The sequence below is a fragment of the Vulpes vulpes genome, chromosome 14 (assembly GCF_048418805.1).
Source record: "Vulpes vulpes isolate BD-2025 chromosome 14, VulVul3, whole genome shotgun sequence".
NCBI classification, from domain to species: Eukaryota; Metazoa; Chordata; class Mammalia; order Carnivora; family Canidae; genus Vulpes; species Vulpes vulpes.
Window position 1 is genome coordinate 34,812,537 of NC_132793.1, and position 17,043 is coordinate 34,829,579.

At 41.5% G+C, this 17,043-nt stretch overlaps 1 protein-coding gene across 11 annotated transcripts in view; it reads left to right on the forward strand.

Annotated features, from left to right (window-relative positions):
• PLCB4 (phospholipase C beta 4) overlaps positions 1 to 17,043 on the forward strand; it is a 414,226-nt gene that overhangs the window by 292,253 nt on the left and 104,930 nt on the right. For all 11 annotated transcript variants that reach the window (XM_072736376.1, XM_072736375.1, XM_072736379.1 and 8 more), the window contains 2 exons: positions 11,685 to 11,764; positions 14,282 to 14,335. In XM_072736376.1, coding sequence (XP_072592477.1) covers positions 11,685 to 11,764; positions 14,282 to 14,335 — 134 coding nt within the window. The remainder of the gene's footprint in view (positions 1 to 11,684; positions 11,765 to 14,281; positions 14,336 to 17,043) is intronic.

Below are 17,043 nucleotides of genomic sequence, written 5' to 3' on the forward strand. Positions count from 1 at the left end.
TAATAAGAGAGAGATTAACGGGAGAAAAATCTATTTACGTGTATACAGGAGCCCCACAAGACAGGAAAGGCTCTCTGGCAGTCAGGTAATTAGGTGTACATGCCATCCTGACCTAAGGAGAAGAGGGTAAGGATCTGGGGCTAAAGGCAAGGAAGACAATTTGCAGGAAGATGGGAAGGACAAATATTTGGAAACAAATGATGTCCTGCCCCATGGAGAAGACTATCTTGTTTTAAAGAGAAAGAAAAATAGTTATCTTTGGTAATAGCTCTCTTCCTGGTACAGGCCTCTATCTAAATTCTTTTAGGCAGTTAAGAGAGAGGTAGAAAGCTCTTCTTGAGTTTATTAGGCCTCGAATGTATTCAGTTTAAAATAATCCACATGCCAAAGAGGCACACTCTGGGGTGGCCTGCCCTGAACCCCATCAATGAAAATGAGTCTTATACCAGAACTCACAGTACAAAGGAAACAAAGCTGTATTTCAGATTGCATAAATTCCTGCTTTATGTTGTTTAAGCAAATGACAACCAGTTAACTGTTAGAGCAATGAGCCACGTTGAGAATTGCCAACTGAGATAGGCCTTGACTTTTTCTTACCCCCATTAACTTGAACCAAACACCAAAACTCTGCATAGATCAGGGTTTATGTAACAGGTAACGAGAAGGTCCCATATTTTAAACATCTTAGATGGTGCCATCCACTGATTATTTGCACAGCACAGACATAGGGAAGGTGAAAGTCAGTCTCTGCAGCATCATGCCTCCTCTTGTTTCCACATGCAAGCAGTTTTTTTGTATATATATATATACGTGTTTTTTTTTAAGATTTTATTTATTCATGAGAGACACAGAGAGAGAGGCAGAGACACAGGCAAAGGGAGAAGCAGGCTCCATGCAGGGAGCCCGATGTGGGACTTGATCCCAGGTCTCCGGGATCACGCCCTGGGCTGAAGGCGGTGCTAAACTGCTGAGCCACCCAGGCTTCCCCTGTATATTTTTTTTATTGGAGTTCGATTTGCCAACATATAGTATAGTATAACACCCAGTACTCATCCTGTCAAGTGCCCCCCTCAGTGCCTATCACCCAGTCACCCCCACCCTCCACCCACCTCCCCTTCCACTACCCCTTGTTCCTTTCCCAGAGTTAGGAGTCTCTCATGTTCTGTCTCCCTCTCTGATATTTCCCACTCATTTTCTCTCCTTTCCCCTTTAATCCCTTTCACTATTTTTTATATTCCCCATGTGAGTGAAACCATATAATGTTTGTCCTTCTCCGATTGACTTACTTCACTCAGTATAATACCCTCCAGTTCCATCCACATCGAAGGAAATGGTGGGTATTCATTGTTTCTGATGGCTGAGTAATATTCCATTTTATACATAGACCACATCTTCTTTATCAATTAATCTGTCAATGGACACCAAGGATCCTTCCACAGTTTGGCTATTGTGGACCTTGCTGCTATAAACATTGGGGTGCAGGTGTCCTGCCGTTTCACTGCATCTGTATCTTTGGGGCAAATCCCCAGCAGTGCAATTGCTGGATTGTAAGGTTTAACTCTTTGAGGAACCTCCACACAGTTTTCCAGAGCGGCTGCACCAGTTCACATTCCCACCAACAGTGCCAGAGGGTTCCCCTTTCTCCACATCCTCTCCAACATTTGTTGTTTCCTGTCTTGTTAATTTTCCCCATTCTTACTGGTGTGAGGTGGGATCTCATGGTGGTTTTGATTTGTATTTCCCTGATGGCAAGTGATGCGGAGCATTTTCTCATGTGCTTGTTGGCCATGTCTATGTCTTCTTTGGTGAAATTTCTGTTCATGTCTTTTGCCCATTTCATGATAGGATTGTTTCTTGGGTGTGGAATTTAATAAGTTCTTTATAGATTTTGGATACTAGGCCTTTATCTGCTATGTCATTTGCAAACATCTTCTCCCATTTTGTAGGTTGTCTTTTAGTTTTGTTGACTGTTTCTTTTGCTGTGCAGAAGCTTTTCATCCTGATTAAGTCCCAATAGTTCATTTTTGCTTTTGTTTCTCTTGCCTTCATAGATGTATCTTGCAAGAAGTTGCTGTGGCCATGTTTAAAAAGGGTGTTGCCTGTGCACTCCTCTAGGATTTTGATGGAATCTTGCCTCACATTTAGATCTTTCATCCATTTTGAGTTAATCTTTGTGTATGGTGTAAGAGAATGGTCTAGTTTCATTCTTCTGCATGTGGCTGTCCAATTTTACCAGCACCATTTATTGAAGAGACTGTCCTTTTTCCAGTAAATAGTCTTTTCTGGACTTTGTCAAATATTAGTTGACCATAGAGTTGAGGGCCCATTTCTGGGTTCTCTGTTCTGTTCCATTGATCTATGTGTCTGTTTTTGTGCTAGTACGACACTGTCTTGATGATCACAGCTTTGTAGTACTACTTGAAATCTGGCATTGTGATGCCCCTGGCTCTGGTTTTCTTTTTTGGCTATTCAGGGTCTTTTTTGATTCCACACAAATCTTGTTTCAACTCTCTGAAGAAAGTCCATGGTATTTTGATAGGAATTGCATTGAATGTGTAAATTGCTCTGGGTAGCATAAACATTTTCACAATATTAATTCTTCTGATACCTGAGCATGGAATATTTTTCCTTCTTTTTGTGTCTTCCTCAATTTCTTTCAGAAATGTTCTGTAGTTTATAGGGTATAGATCCTTTACCTTTTTGGTTAAGTTTATTCCTAGGTAGCTTACGCTTTTGGGTGCAACGGTAAATGGGATTGACTCCTTAATTTATCTTTCTTCAGTTTCATTGTTATTGTATAGAAATGCCACTGATTTCTGGGCATTGATTTTGTATCCTGCCACATTGCTGAATTGCTGTATGAGTTCTAGCAATCTTGGGGCAGAGTATTTTGGGTTCTCTATAGACAGTATCATGTCATCTGTGAAGAGGGACAGTTTGATTTCTTCTTTGCCAATTTGAATGTCTTTTATTTATTTCTGTTGCCTGATTGCTGAGGCTAGGACTTCTAGTACTATGTTGAATAGCAGTAGTGAGAGTGGACATCCCTGTCTTGTTCCTGATCTTAGGGGAAAGGCTCCCAGTGTTTCCCCATTGAGAATGATATTTGCTGTGGGCTTTTCATAGATGGCTTTTAAGATGCTGAGGAATGGGGCAGCCCAGGTGGCTCAGCGGTTCAGCACTGCCTTCAACCCAGGGCGTGGTCCTGTAGCCCTGGGATCGAGTATCACATCGGGCTCCCTGCATGGAGCCTGCTTCTGCCTCTCTCTCTCTTTCTGTGTCTCTCATGAATTTAAAAAAAAAAATGCTGAGGAATGTTCCCTCCATCCCTGCATTCTGAAGAGTTTTGATCCAGGAATGGATGCTGTATTTTGTCAAATGCTTTCTCTGCATTTATTGAGAGGATCATATGGTTCTTGGTTTTTCTCTTGTTGATATGATCTGTCACGTTGATTGTTTTACGAGTGTTGAATCAGCCTTGCATCCTCGGGATAAATCCAACTTGGTCATGGTGAATAATCTTTTAATGTACTGTTGGATACTATTGGCTAGTATCTTGTTGAGAATTTTCACATCTGTGTTCATCAGGGATATTGGTCTATAATTCTCCTTTTTGGTGGGGTCTTTGGTTTTGGAATCAAGGTGATGCTGGGCTTATAGAACGAGTTTGGAAGTATTCTGTCTCTTTCTATCTTTCCAAACAGCTTTAGTAGAATAGGTATTGTTTCTTCTTTAAACATTTAATAGAATTCCCCTGGGAAGCCATCTGGCTCTGGACTTTTGTGTCTTGGGAGGTTTTTGATGACTGCTTCAGTTTCCCCCCTGGTCATCGGCCTGTTCAGGTTTTATATTTCTGCCTGTTCCAGTTTTGGTAGGTTGTGGTTTTCCAGAAATGCGTCCATTTCTTCTAGATTGCCTAATTAATTGGCTCATAATATGTTTTTTTAAAAGTTTGTATTCCCTTGGTATTGGTTGTGATCTCTACTTTTTTCATTCATGATTTTATTAATTTGAGTCTTCTTTGTTTTTAATAAGGCTGGCTAATGGCTTATGTATTTTATTAATTCTTTCAAAGAACCAACTCCTGGTTTTGTTGATCTCTTCTATAGTTCTGGTCTCTATTTTATTGAGTTCTGCTCGAATCTTTATTAACTCTCTTCTTCTGCTTGGTGTAGGTTTTACGCTGTTCATTCTCCAGTTCCTTTAGGTACGAGGTTAGCTTGTGTATTTGAGATTTTTCCAATTTTTTGAGGGATACTTGTATTGAGATGTATTTCCCTCTCAGAACTGCTTTTACTATATCCCATAGATATTGAACAGCTCTATCTTCATTTTCTTTAGTTTCCATGAATTTTTTTAATTCTTCTCTAATTTCCTGGTTGACCCATTCATCTTTTAGCAGGATGGTCTTTAACCTCCACGTGTTTAAGTTTCTTCCAAATTTCTTGCGATTGAGTTCTAGTGTCAAAGCATTATGGTCTGAAAATATGCAGGGGACAATCCTAATCTTTCAGTATTGGTTGAGAGATTTGTTACTCAGTATGTGGTCTATTCTGGAGAAAGTTCCATGTGTGCTTGAGAAGAATGTATATTCAGTTGCATTTGGATGCAAAGTTCTGTATAGATCTATGAAATCCATTTGGTCCAGTGTATCATTTAAAGCTCTTGTTTCTTTGGTGATGTTGTACTTAGAAGATCTGTCAGGGGACACCTGGGTGGCTCAGTTGTTAACCATCTGCCTTTGGCTCAGGGTGTGATCCTGGAGTCCTGAGATCAAGTCCCACATCAGGCCCCCTGCATGGAGCCTGCTTCTCCCTCTGCCTATGTCTCTGCCTCTCTGTCACTCTGTGTCTCACGAATAAATAAATAAAATCTTAAAAAAAAAATAACTGTCATTTGCAGAAAGTGCCATGTTGAAGTATCCTAAAGTTAGAGTTTTATTATGTTTAAGTATGTCTTTGGTTATTGATTGATTAATATACTTGGCAGCTCCCACATTAGGGGCATAAATATTCATGATTGTTAGATCTTCTTGTTGGATAGACACTTTAAGTGTTATATAGTGTCCCTCTTCATCTCTTACTACAGTCTTTGGGATAAACTTTAATTTATCTGATATGAGGATGGCTACCCTAGCTTTCTTTTGAGAACTATTTGAATGGTAAATTGTTCTCCAACCTTTCATTTTCAAGCTATAGGTGTCCTTAGGTCTAAAATGAGTCTCTTGTAGACAGCAAATAGATGGGTCTTGTTTTTTTATCCAGTCTGAAACCCTGCGTCTTTGATGGGATCATTTAGCCCATTCATGTTCAGAGTTACTATTGAAAGATACGAATGTATTGTCATCATAATACCTATTCAGTCCCTATTTTTGTGGATTATTTCTTTGGGCTTCCTCTTTGTTTTACAGAGTCCCCCTTAATATTTCTTGCAGAGCTGGTTTGGTGGTCACATATTCTTTCAGTTTCTGCCTATCTTGGAAGCTCTTTATCTCTCCTTCTATTCTGAATGAGAGCCTTGCTGGATAAAGTATTCTTAGCTGCATGTTCTTCTCATTTAGGACCCTGAATATATCCTGCCAGCCCTTTCTGGCCTGCCAGGTCTCTGTGGAGAGGTCTTCTGTTAATCTAATATTTCTCCCCATATAAATTAGGGATCTCTTGTCTCTTGCTGCTTTAAGGATTTTCTCTTTGTCTTTGGAATTTGCAAATTTCACTATTAAATGTCGAGGTGTTGAACGGTTTTTATTGATTTGGGGGGACCTCTCTATCTCCTGGATCTGAATGCCTGTTTCCCTCCCCAAATTAGGGAAGTTCTCAGCTATGATTTGTTCAAATATGCTTTCTGGCCCTCTGTTCCTCTCGGCGTTCTCTGGAACCCCAATTAAACATGGATTTTTCTTCTGAGACTATCATTTATTTCCCTTAACTTTTCCTCATGGTCTTTTAATTGTTTTTCTCTTTCTTCCTCATCTTCCTTCCTTGCCATCAACTTGTTTTCTATGTCACTCACTCTTTCTTCTACCTCATTAACCCTCATTGTTATGACTTCCCATTTGGATTGCATCTCATTTAATTGATTTTTAATTTTGGCCTGATCTAAATTCTGAAGTCATGAAGTCTCTTGATTCCTTTATGCTTTTTTTCCAGAGCCACCAGTAGCTTTATAATTGTGCTTCTGAATTGGCTTTCTGACATTGAACTGTAATCCAAATTCTGTAACTCTGTGGTTGAGAGTACTGTTTCTCATTCTTTTGTGGTGAGTTCTTCTTTCTAGTCATTTTGCTCAGTACAGAGTAGCTGTGTGAGCGGGCTGAGTCAAGAATAAACTTCTTGTTAGAAGCGAAAACCCTTCTCTCTATAGCATTCCAGCTGTTCTCTCTTTAAATCTCAGGTCGAATTTGTAGGTTTTCAGGATGGTTTGAAAGTTATTCAGGTATTTGGTGGGACCCAGTGAGTTGAGGACCCCCACTCCTCCACCATCTTGCCCCCCCCCCTTGCAAGCATTTGAATCAAAGTGTGTAGGTTACAATTTCCATTCTAGTGAATGCAGATTTGTTCAGCCCAGGTAGGTAGGTATCTGACAAAAACAAAGTAAATCAGGAATGGAGAGCTCTTCCCAAGATCCTTTCTAGAAGACCAGATATCCCAGCCCAGGACCCTGTAGGAAACCATCGGCTCCCATAGGAAACCAAAGATTTCCCGGAGAAATCTCTGCTCCCAGAGATCTAGGAAACTAGATCTCTCTAGGAGGGCAATGGAAGTAAATATCCAGGTGGGGAAGGACCCCTCTTCTAGACCTGTGCTTCTCAAACTGAAATGTGCCTATGAGTCACCCCAGGATCTTATTAAATGAAAATTCTGATTCAGTGGGTCTGGGTGAGATGAGACCTGAGATTCTGCAGTTCTAACCAGCCATCTGGACATGTTGATGCTCTTGTTCTAGGAACTAAACTTTTTACTGAGTGGCTTGGGTTCAGAACAGTGCTTTTATATGTGAATTTGCAAAAGAACTATTTGGAAAGCTCACCGACACACAGGTTTCTCTTCCCCAGCCCTAGAGACAGATTTTGTAGATAGGGCCTGATGATTTGCCTTTTAATTTTAACACTCCCCAGGTGATGCTGCTAGTCCCTGGACTACACTCTGCTTAAAAAGTCTGCAGTTAACTTAGAGCAGACTTCATTTTTGTTTTTTTTTAAAGATTTTATTTATTTATTCATGAGAAGACAGAGAGGCAGAGACATAGGCAGAGGGAGAAGCAGGTTCCCTATAGGGAGCCTGATGTGGGACTTGATCCCAGGATCCCAGGATCATGACCTGAGCCAAAGGCAGATGCTCAACTGCTGAGCCACCCAGGTGTCCCAGAACAGACTTAGTTAAGGGGACTCCACCACTTCTGCCAGTATCCTCCTTGAGAACAAAGCATCACACACCAGAAGATGGGGGATGACACTGAGTCTTCCCTTTGGAGAAAAAAGTATGTGGCATACTTAGAGAGTATCACAGGGCCTGTGTTATTTGTTGCTTTGACAACATGCTGTTTTGAGTAAAGATTGAAAAGGATGCTTCTGGAACAAAATCTAGAGATAAGATTGAGTTTAAAGAACAAGTCTACCTGAGGTGGTGCTGACTGGCAAGCAGTGGGACTAGTTATTTTAGGATGACAAAGTTATGTCTGTGTAAAAAAAAGCTAAAAACTCAAATATCAAAATGTCAGTGGCTAGCTCTTAATGTCAGTAATGGGATTGGTGGGGTGGGGGGATGTTTACTTCTTTTTGTATACTTTTTTGCCTTACATTTTCTGCAAAGGACATTCAAAATACTTCTTTCACAACCTTAAAAAAAAATAATAACCCTCCCAGATGTTTTTAAAGGGATAAAGAGAAGTATACTCCCTGTGCAAATACACTTTTTGTTTGTTTGTTTAGTTTTGTTATGTCTGTGCCGCCTGTGCTGCCTTTTTCATTGGGAAAGGGATTGTTTTGTCCATAATGGTCCCAGTGTCCCAGGGACAGAGGAGACAGGTAAAGGGTGAGGAGACAAACATTTCCATTTGCCTGGAAAATGGCAATGATGCCTGCCTGCATGGTGAGAACAAGGAGTCCCAGAGGAGAGGTTGTAAGTCACTAGGGGGAAATTAGAGGCAGTTTCTCCTCCTCCTTCCTTTTTCCCTAAACCATCCAGCTTGGCCACAGAGTCCCTGAAAGGACCTTTCTCACCCTTCTCCTTGGAAGGTCTGACATAAGCTTTAAAGTAGAATTGGAAAAGATTAGAAAATGAAGAGAAGAAGCTACTGGGGAAGTGTAGAAACTGCTGATTTAGACGTCTGAATCGAACTGATCCTTTGGGCTGTTTTCCCTACATCCAGGCTGCTTGAGCCCACTCAGGACGACTGGACCAGAGTGAGGCACTCAGTGTAATTGGAATCCTATCATGAACATGTCACCACTGAGCCAATGAGTGTACTCTAGAACGATCCTTCTAGAAACATGCAGCCCTGCGCTTGAAGACATACCTTTTGGGGCATTATGTAGACTGTTAACATATGTGCTTATTTTCAGCAATTCAAGAAAATATATCTAAGTCAGTGTTTTTTGCTTTTTGTTTTGTTTTGTTTGCTTCTCTTAATCTGGAAGCATTCAATGAAGTTCATATGCATCTATTCACCCCAGTACAACTTTTCAGCTAAACTCTAAGGCTCTACTGACACCTGCTGGCATTTCATCTACTTTGTTAGAAACAACAAAACAAAATGCTTAACATATTTCCTAAAGTCTCTGGGCGTTAATATGCTAGGTATCCATTACCTGGAAGACAGTAGAAAGCCCTGTGGGGCTTTTCCATGTCATGGAGGGAGATGTGTGAACAAGCCCAAAGGAAGGGAAACATCAGGGTTCTTCCTGCCTCTCAGCCATGTGCCAGCTGCTCTGTGATCTTGGGCAAGGCCCCTGACCCTCACTTTCATCATCACAAAGAAAAAGCAACAACCTCCTCGTCCTGGTGCCCTTTGGGGCCTGTAATGATTCCAATGGCATTTCCTACTAAGTAAAGCATGAGTTCTGTCACTGGAGTGGTGACCTCAGAGGTCACTCCTGGAGACCTTTCTGTCACAATAAACAGGATTCTTCACCAGCATTGTATTTCAAAAGATAGATGAGTTGTTTAAACCTCCTCAAAGCCTGGTATCTCTGTAATTTATTTTTAGAAACAACTAAATCAGAGTGCTCATAAAAAGCCAGTGAACAGTCTCAGAAATTGCCCAGTTTCTTTGCCCTAGGAAACCATGGACTCTGTTTCGTGTTTTGGAACACGTAACAAGCCTTCAGGTTGAGAAAATGCTGTCCAGTGAATGCCAGCCTAATTATTTATGTTTTTCTGTCTCCTCTTGGGAAACTCTGTGTGAGCCTGTGGTTTGTTAGGCCAACAACAGGATATCTGATGGTCCCCACAGGGAATTACAGTCCCATATTTAGCCTGACAGAGGAAGTCAAGGCTGATGATGAAAATAATAAAGCATGTCTTTAATGCTACTATTGCTTTTATTCCTCCTCCCTCTGAATCCTGGTGTCACCATCAGGAGGCTTTCCATGCTATTTATGGTCCTCAGCAAATGGCCTTTTCTAGTTGCGGTAGGAAATTTACCTCTTCTGGCTCTTAAGTCCTCCTTCAGAAAACTGTTAGGTATGACCAGAGCATAAAGAGGAAAGCCAAAACTCTCAGACTCACATCCATTAAGATGACTCTTTCCAAAACGAAAACAAAACAGAAGAGAACAAGTATCGACAAGGACATGGAGACATTGGAGCCCATGTGCACTGTTGGTGGGAATGTAAAATGACACAGCTACCATGGGAAACAAAATGGTGGGTCCTCAAAAAATTAAAAATAGAATTACCATATAATCCAGTAATTTTATCTCGGGGTATATACCCAAAATAATTGAAGGCAGCAACTTGAAGAGATACTCATACACTCATATTCATAGAAGCATCAATCACAATAGCCACCATTAATCATATAGCAAACCAGGTGTCCATCAACAGATGAATGAGTAAGCCAAATGTGGTTATAGGAATATTATTCAACTTTTAAAAAGAAGGAAATTCTGACACATGCTGTGACCTGGCTGAGACTTGAGGACATTATGCCATGTGAAATAAGCCAGTCAAATTTGTCAAAGGGCAAATACTGTATGATTCTATTTTTATGAAGAACCTAGAATAGGCAGATTCATAGAGATAGAAGTAGAATGGTGGTTGCTAGAATGCGGGGGGTTGGGGGAGGGATGTTGTGTAATGGGGACAGTTTCAGTTTTGCAAGACTAAAAGAATTCTGGAGAAAGGTGCTGGTGAAGGTTGTACAATAATGTGAATATCACTTAATGTCACTGAACTGTTGACTTCAAAATGGTTCAGATGATAAATGTAATGTTATTTGCATTTTATCACCATAAGTTAAAACCACAGACACTCTACAGAACTCCATCTTTACCTCTCGCCATTGCAGTGACTCAGTCACTAGACCGTGTTAAACCTGGTGATACTGTGCAGCGCTGTCTGATAGAACCTGTACTGATGGAGTTGTTCTGTATTTGCTCTGTCCAGTGTGGTAGACACTAGCCCCATGCTGGCTTTCGAGCGCTTGAAATATGATTAGTGAAATGGAGGCACTGAATTTTACTTTTGTTCAGTTTACATTTCAATAGCCACATGTGGCTAGTGGCTACCGTACTGGGCAATGCAGATAAAATATACATATGTTCTACGATCTATCCCCAAATATTTTCCCTTCCTCAGCATAGATTTACAGCAGGCAGACTATAAACCAAAGAAGGTAAAGTTCTGGGTTTTGTGGAGGCCCCTGCTCTGTTTTAATCCCCCAGTATCAATTTGCTACAAAGCCTGTTGCCAAGAGTATGATTCTTTATTTAAGCAACTTGGTATGGCATTCGTTGGCATCAGTTATTGGACTCAAGGGCAGAGTTGGCCTTTATTCACGGGCCACCCTTTGCTAGTAGAATGTCCTTACGAGACCCAAATTCTTTTACTGCCATGTACAGTCTTCCTTCACTTTTCCTTGTAAATCCGTGGAGTGCTGGTATGAACTAAAGCTGAGGTCCAAGTCCTTATACAGAAATTATGTAAGCGCTCGCTGTTTGCTCTGGATACCCTGGCAATCAGTGCATGCTTTTTTTTAGGGCTCTGCTGGAAATCCCAGACAGGTGAGATACATAACAAATTCTTAGGCTGAAATAGAATCACACAATAAAACTGATGAACCCCGAATGCATTCATCCTCTAAAATGGGAATAGCTAAGTATGTCATCACATTTTGGGTAATGTTGCTTAGAAATAATGAAGATGGCCAGTGGCTGGAAAAGGATTTCTACTTAAACAGGCTGCAAATAGAAGGTTTAACAAGTCAGTCAGTGGGCAGCATTCCATTGTGACAGCCCAGTACTTAATGATGCTCTAGATGTTACATTTATCTTCATGGAAAGAATGAAAGCTGTTTATTAAAGAAGAAAGCATGGTGTGCAAAATGAAGATCACTCTGTGACAGGGAGGAGATAAAAGAAGAGTTTAGATTATTCTTAGAATGGACACAGGCTATCTAATGAAAACCACCATTTTTAGCATCCATGGTTTTGCTCATCAGGAATGTCTTTTCTTTCTCTTTCAGCAATGGGTAGAAGGATTGAGATCAATCATACATAACTTCAGAGCCAACAATGTTAGTCCAATGACCTGCCTCAAGAAACAGTGAGTTTTATTTACATCACTCTTTGTCTTTGGCTGTTAAAAAGTGAAAGGTCAGATTTAGGAGATGAAGGCTTAAAACACACACACACACACACACACACACACACACACACACACGGCCAGGCACCACATTCCGTGCCTTCCCCTCCATGCTCCTGACCTTGGAGAGGAAGTTCCCCATACACACCTGTACCCTTCATGCTACTTGGCAGGGCATGTCTGAAAACCCATAGCCAATGAATGCCATAGCCCAAAACTGGTATGAAAGGAATGGTTGGTGGTGGATGCTGTAACCTCAGTATCCTCTGGATTGTAGGCCCCAGGCTGAGTGCTGATAGAGTTCTCCATGCCTAGGGCCATAGTTGGGTACTGCTGTTGTAGCTGGAGCCTCTGTTGTGTGAAACTGAGAATTGAGGAGTGTGGCCAAGAGAAGCTCTTACAAGAGCACCCATTTCTAGGGTCGAGAAGGAGCACTGGCCCCAGGGACTGTTTAGCACCCAGTTAGGAATCCAAATGTATTGGCCTTACTCCAGCTCACAGGATTCAAAATCCAGAGGGATACTACAGGAGTAGATTTTTAACCCTTCCCAAGTTATCCCATCAAGGTGACATGAAGTTTACTCAAGGAGAAATCCCACCCTGTTTAAAAGGCAGCAATCAGTGGAGGAATGGAGCTGCTTGCCATCACAGGGTCATTGGCAGGTGGTTATAGGTACAGAAGGGAGCAATGCTGAAAAATTACAGGAATAAACCTGCCCTCGCAACCAGGCCCAGCACCAAGGCTGTGATTGCTTGGACTGTCAAGCAGTAGGACGGAAGGTCAGCCCTTGGGGTACTTTCACCCTTACTGTTGGTCCCTTTGGCAAGTGCTTTAAGATATGAGCTCTTGACTATAATCCCGGCTTGGCCACCTACTTAGTGGTTAGGTGACGCTTGGCAAGTTCTTAGCCTTGTATGTTACTGTTCTTACCTGTGAATGGAGAAGGTGACCATAACTCATTTCACAAGATTACTGCACAGATATTATGAGGTCCTGGAGAACACCAGCCCAGTGCCTGGCTCCTAGTCCCCCTTCATTCAATATTAGTGATGTTGATCATTATGCCATCCCTCCAATTTCCATTCCATCATCTTAGTAGGGGATAGCTACTCTTGTAAATACCTGTTTGTTGTGCAGCTGCTTCTTCTTTTCCTCTACAGTTGCTCTGTCATGTTTTCTTAAAAATAAAGGGCAAAAATGGATATTTGACATTACATTTTGAGCATTCATAGAATCCCAGAGGATCTGAGACTTTGAGAATGCCCACTTATATCTGAGAGACCCCAATATCCATATTGGACACCAGATCTTAACTGTCCCATTGATGTCCTGCTGAGATCCCCGTATAGAGCTGGTATTCACCCATCCACCAGCTGCCATGAGGTTTAGTTCATCAAGAGGTCACACCTGCCCACTTCTGCAGAGAATTACCCCCTGCTGCAGGGGAGTCTCTGTGCCTAGGAGACTATACTCCTTCCTCTTCCTGGTGAGAAGCCCTGGGCTCATAATGGGCTGGAACAGGATACAAAAAGCCAGGCTCCATGCCACCCAGTCTGGTGCACGTCGCACTCCAGAGCTCTCCCTGGCGTCGGGCTAAAGCACCAGCAGAAACCACAACTTTGTGTGACTTCTCTCTGTGCTTTCTGCTTCCTTCACTCCTGTTGTCTTTGAAAATATCCCTTCCAAAGGAGTCACTTGTGCTTCTAGGAAATTGCCATAAGGCAGAAACTTTACCAAATTGTCACGTTCTTCTTGTTGTTAGAATATTATTGGCTGGAAACAATTAGAATGTGAGTTTGGCTAAGAACAGCCCTAGTCCCAAAGTACAAATAAATGTTCTGGGTCCCTGTGTCTCTGGAAAGCCTGTGGAAAGTAACGAGTTGCTTATCATCAGTTTCAGTTTATGAACTTCTCTTACTCTTGGAATTTAAGGAAGGTGGTCATTCAATCTCTGCTTTGCTGCAGTGGGAACAGGGATGGGAGTCCCCATGGGTCCTCAGGACAAGACTGGCTGGTGTCACCATGCAGTTGCATTTCTTACCACCTCAGTAAAGATTATTAAAGAGCAATAATCAAAGATGAGACCAGTCACCAAAGAAGTACCTGCAATTTGTTTTGCCTAGTGTAAGCACCCAATTTTCTAATTCATCTAGGTTGCTAGGACAAAAGGGTAGAACTCTCAGTTAAATTTAAATTTCAGATAAGTAATAGTTTTTTCGTGTAAGCATATCCAGTGCAGCATTTGGAACATACTTGTAAAAAAAAACGATATTTTTCAGTTAAATTCAAATTTAACCGAGAGTCTTGGATTTGTATTTGCTAAATCTGACAACCATAAATTCATCTCACATTCTATGATTGCCTGTTTTCAGAATAAATGTTCTTTGTTTGAATGAACTTTCTTTTAATGTTCTTAACTGGTTTGAAGTGTTCCTCCTAAGAAACATTAAAACAGTATTGTTACTATTGTTTTCCAGCTGGATGAAATTGGCATTTATGACCAACACAAATGGTAAAATTCCAGTCAGGAGGTAAGTCGATCATTTCTGCCTGTATTCCATACCCTGAATCGACTCTTGTGATACCAAAGAAAGAGCCCTTTACAAGTACTTGTTAATTGCTTTCACTAAAGATATTTCTGGAAGCTTAGTTTAAATCACTCTATCAAATGCCGTGTTCAGTTTGTAAAAATCCCTTGTGGATGTAAAGTTGCATTTTTACTCAGAATTGGTAGCATTAGCACTGCCTTGATGAAGAACATCTAGAAATGCAGCAGTATTCTTTTAATCCTCAAATAAGTGGGTTTTTAGGATTTTGATGTATTTCATCTAGTTGCCATGAGCAAAAATTAGCTAAAATTAAAGAAGTTTGTATTGTGCACCTGTAGTAGGAGTGTATAGACTGTGTCTTTGAAAGTGTGGTACCTAGTCTAGAGGTGCTCATTCTGGACCTTGCTGTTCCCTGGTGGGCAGAGCAGGTGAATTCCTTTGGCTTCTTGGCACTTCATCTCTGGGTGTACTGTCCATGGCACCATACACTCTTCTGAGCTATCACTTTTTCTCCTTGCTCTGCCCAAGGTAACAGTGACAATGAAAAAAAAAATGGCAATAAAGCTTGAATGGAATTAAGAATGAAGAAAACAAGGGTACCTGGGTAGCTCAGTCAGTTAAGCGTCTGACTCTTGATTTCTGCTCAGGTCTTGATCTGAGAGAGATCTATGCTGAGCATGGATCCTGCTTAAAATTCTCTCTCTCTCTCCCTCTGCCCCCGCCCCTTCCCCTGCTCATGCGCATTATTTTAGAGATAAAATAAATAAATCTTTTAAAAAAAGAAAAGAATGAAGAAAACATGAACCAGATTTGTCTTCTATGTGTCTTTTTTTAATTCTATTTGTTTTATTTGTTTTTTTTAAGATTTTATTTATTTATTCATGATAGACAGAGAGAGAGAGAGAGAGAGAGAGAGAGAGAGAGGCAGAGACACAGGCAGAGGGAGAAGCAGGCTCCATGCTGGGAGCCCGACGTGGGACTTGATCCCGGGACTCCAGGATCACACCCTGGGCCAAAGGCAGGCACTAAACTGCTAAGCCACCCAGGGATCCCCAGTTCTATTTGTTTTAGAGCACAGTTGAGCAGAGGGAGAGAGAGGATCATGAAACAGACTCCCCACTGAGCAGGGAGGCTACTCAGAGCTTGATCCCAGGATGCTGAGATCATAACCTGAGCCAAAATCAAGAGTCAGGCACTTAACCAACTGAACTACCCAGACACCCTTCCAACATGCCTTCTTTAATACTAAGCTGATATGTTTCACCCTCTGAGGATTCCCCATGCTTCCCACTTTTCTGCTTCTCTATTCCATTTCTGGTGTTAGGATTTGCTAGTGGTCTGTGGGGACATCTTGAGATGGTAGTAATAGGAATTCTTTACCAAACTCTCCAGTATCTTTTTGGCTGGTGTTTGTGTAAGTGCTTCATGGAAATTCCATAAGCTGGAGTGGGTCTCAGAGGGTCAGCTGTCCACATGAAACCAGGAGTGTGTTTGGATTCATGAGCCTAAGCCCATGGTCTGAATTAATCATGGGTTTCCTGGATACCAACCCAGTCTTCTAGAATTCTCCAGACTTTGATTCCTGTTGACTTCTATCTGCATACCACTTTAGTGAAGAGGCCAACTGCAAACAAAATCCAGAGCTACTGAGTAGAATCTTGTCTTAGAACTGTTTATCTTAAAAAAAAAAGAAAAAAGAAAAAAGAAAAAGAAAAAGAAAGAAGAACTGTTTATTTTCCAGAGATGAGGCAAACAGGTCACCAACTGATAGCATTTGAGCAAATGCATTTGAGCAGTGGCATGCTGATCACATTGAACCATTTCTGACTTTTCTACACCTTCCTTTCTGCCAAGTCACTTCATTCTGCCTTGAAACTTCATTCTGTATCCCTAGGAGATTATCTTCATACTCTCTCAAAATTATTCTTTTCACATTTAATAGAATTGTCCTAGGAGCACCTGGGTGGTTCAGTCAGTTAAGCATCTGCCTTCAGCACAGGTCATGATCCCAGGGTCTTGGGATTGAGCCCCACCTTAGGCTCCCTGCTCAGTGGGGAGCCTGCTTCTCCCTTTCCCCTGGCCTTTCTCCCTGCTTGTGCTCTCTTGCTCTCAAATACATAAAATCTTTTTTTTTTTTTTTTAGATTTTATTTATTAATGAAAGGGAGAGAGAGAGAATGAATGAGAGGCAGAGACACAGGCAGAGGGAGCAAGCAGGCTCCATGCAGGGAGCCCAACGTGGGACTTGTTCCTGGGTCTCCAGGATCAGGCCTTGGGCTGAAGGTGGCGCTAAACCACTGAGCCACCCTGGCTGCCCAAATACATAAAATCTTTAACAGAATTGTCCTAGAAGTCATCATTTTTCTTAATTCCATGCTCTGTAATAATCCATATGACAGGGACGCCTGGGTGGCTCAGCGGTTGAGCATCTGCCTTCAGCTCAGGTTGTGATCCTGGAGTCCCAGGATCAAGTCCTGCATTGGGCTCCCTGCATGGAGCCTGCTTCTCCCTCTGCCTGTGTCTCTGCCTCTGTGTGTGTGTGTGTGTGTGTGTGTGTGTGTGTGTGTGTGTGTCTCATGAATAAATAAAATATTTAAAAAAAAACATAATCCATATGACAGAATTAAATATCAATGAGAAAATTGAAAGCATACAAATCATAAAGAAGACGACCATGGGCAGTATTTTTGC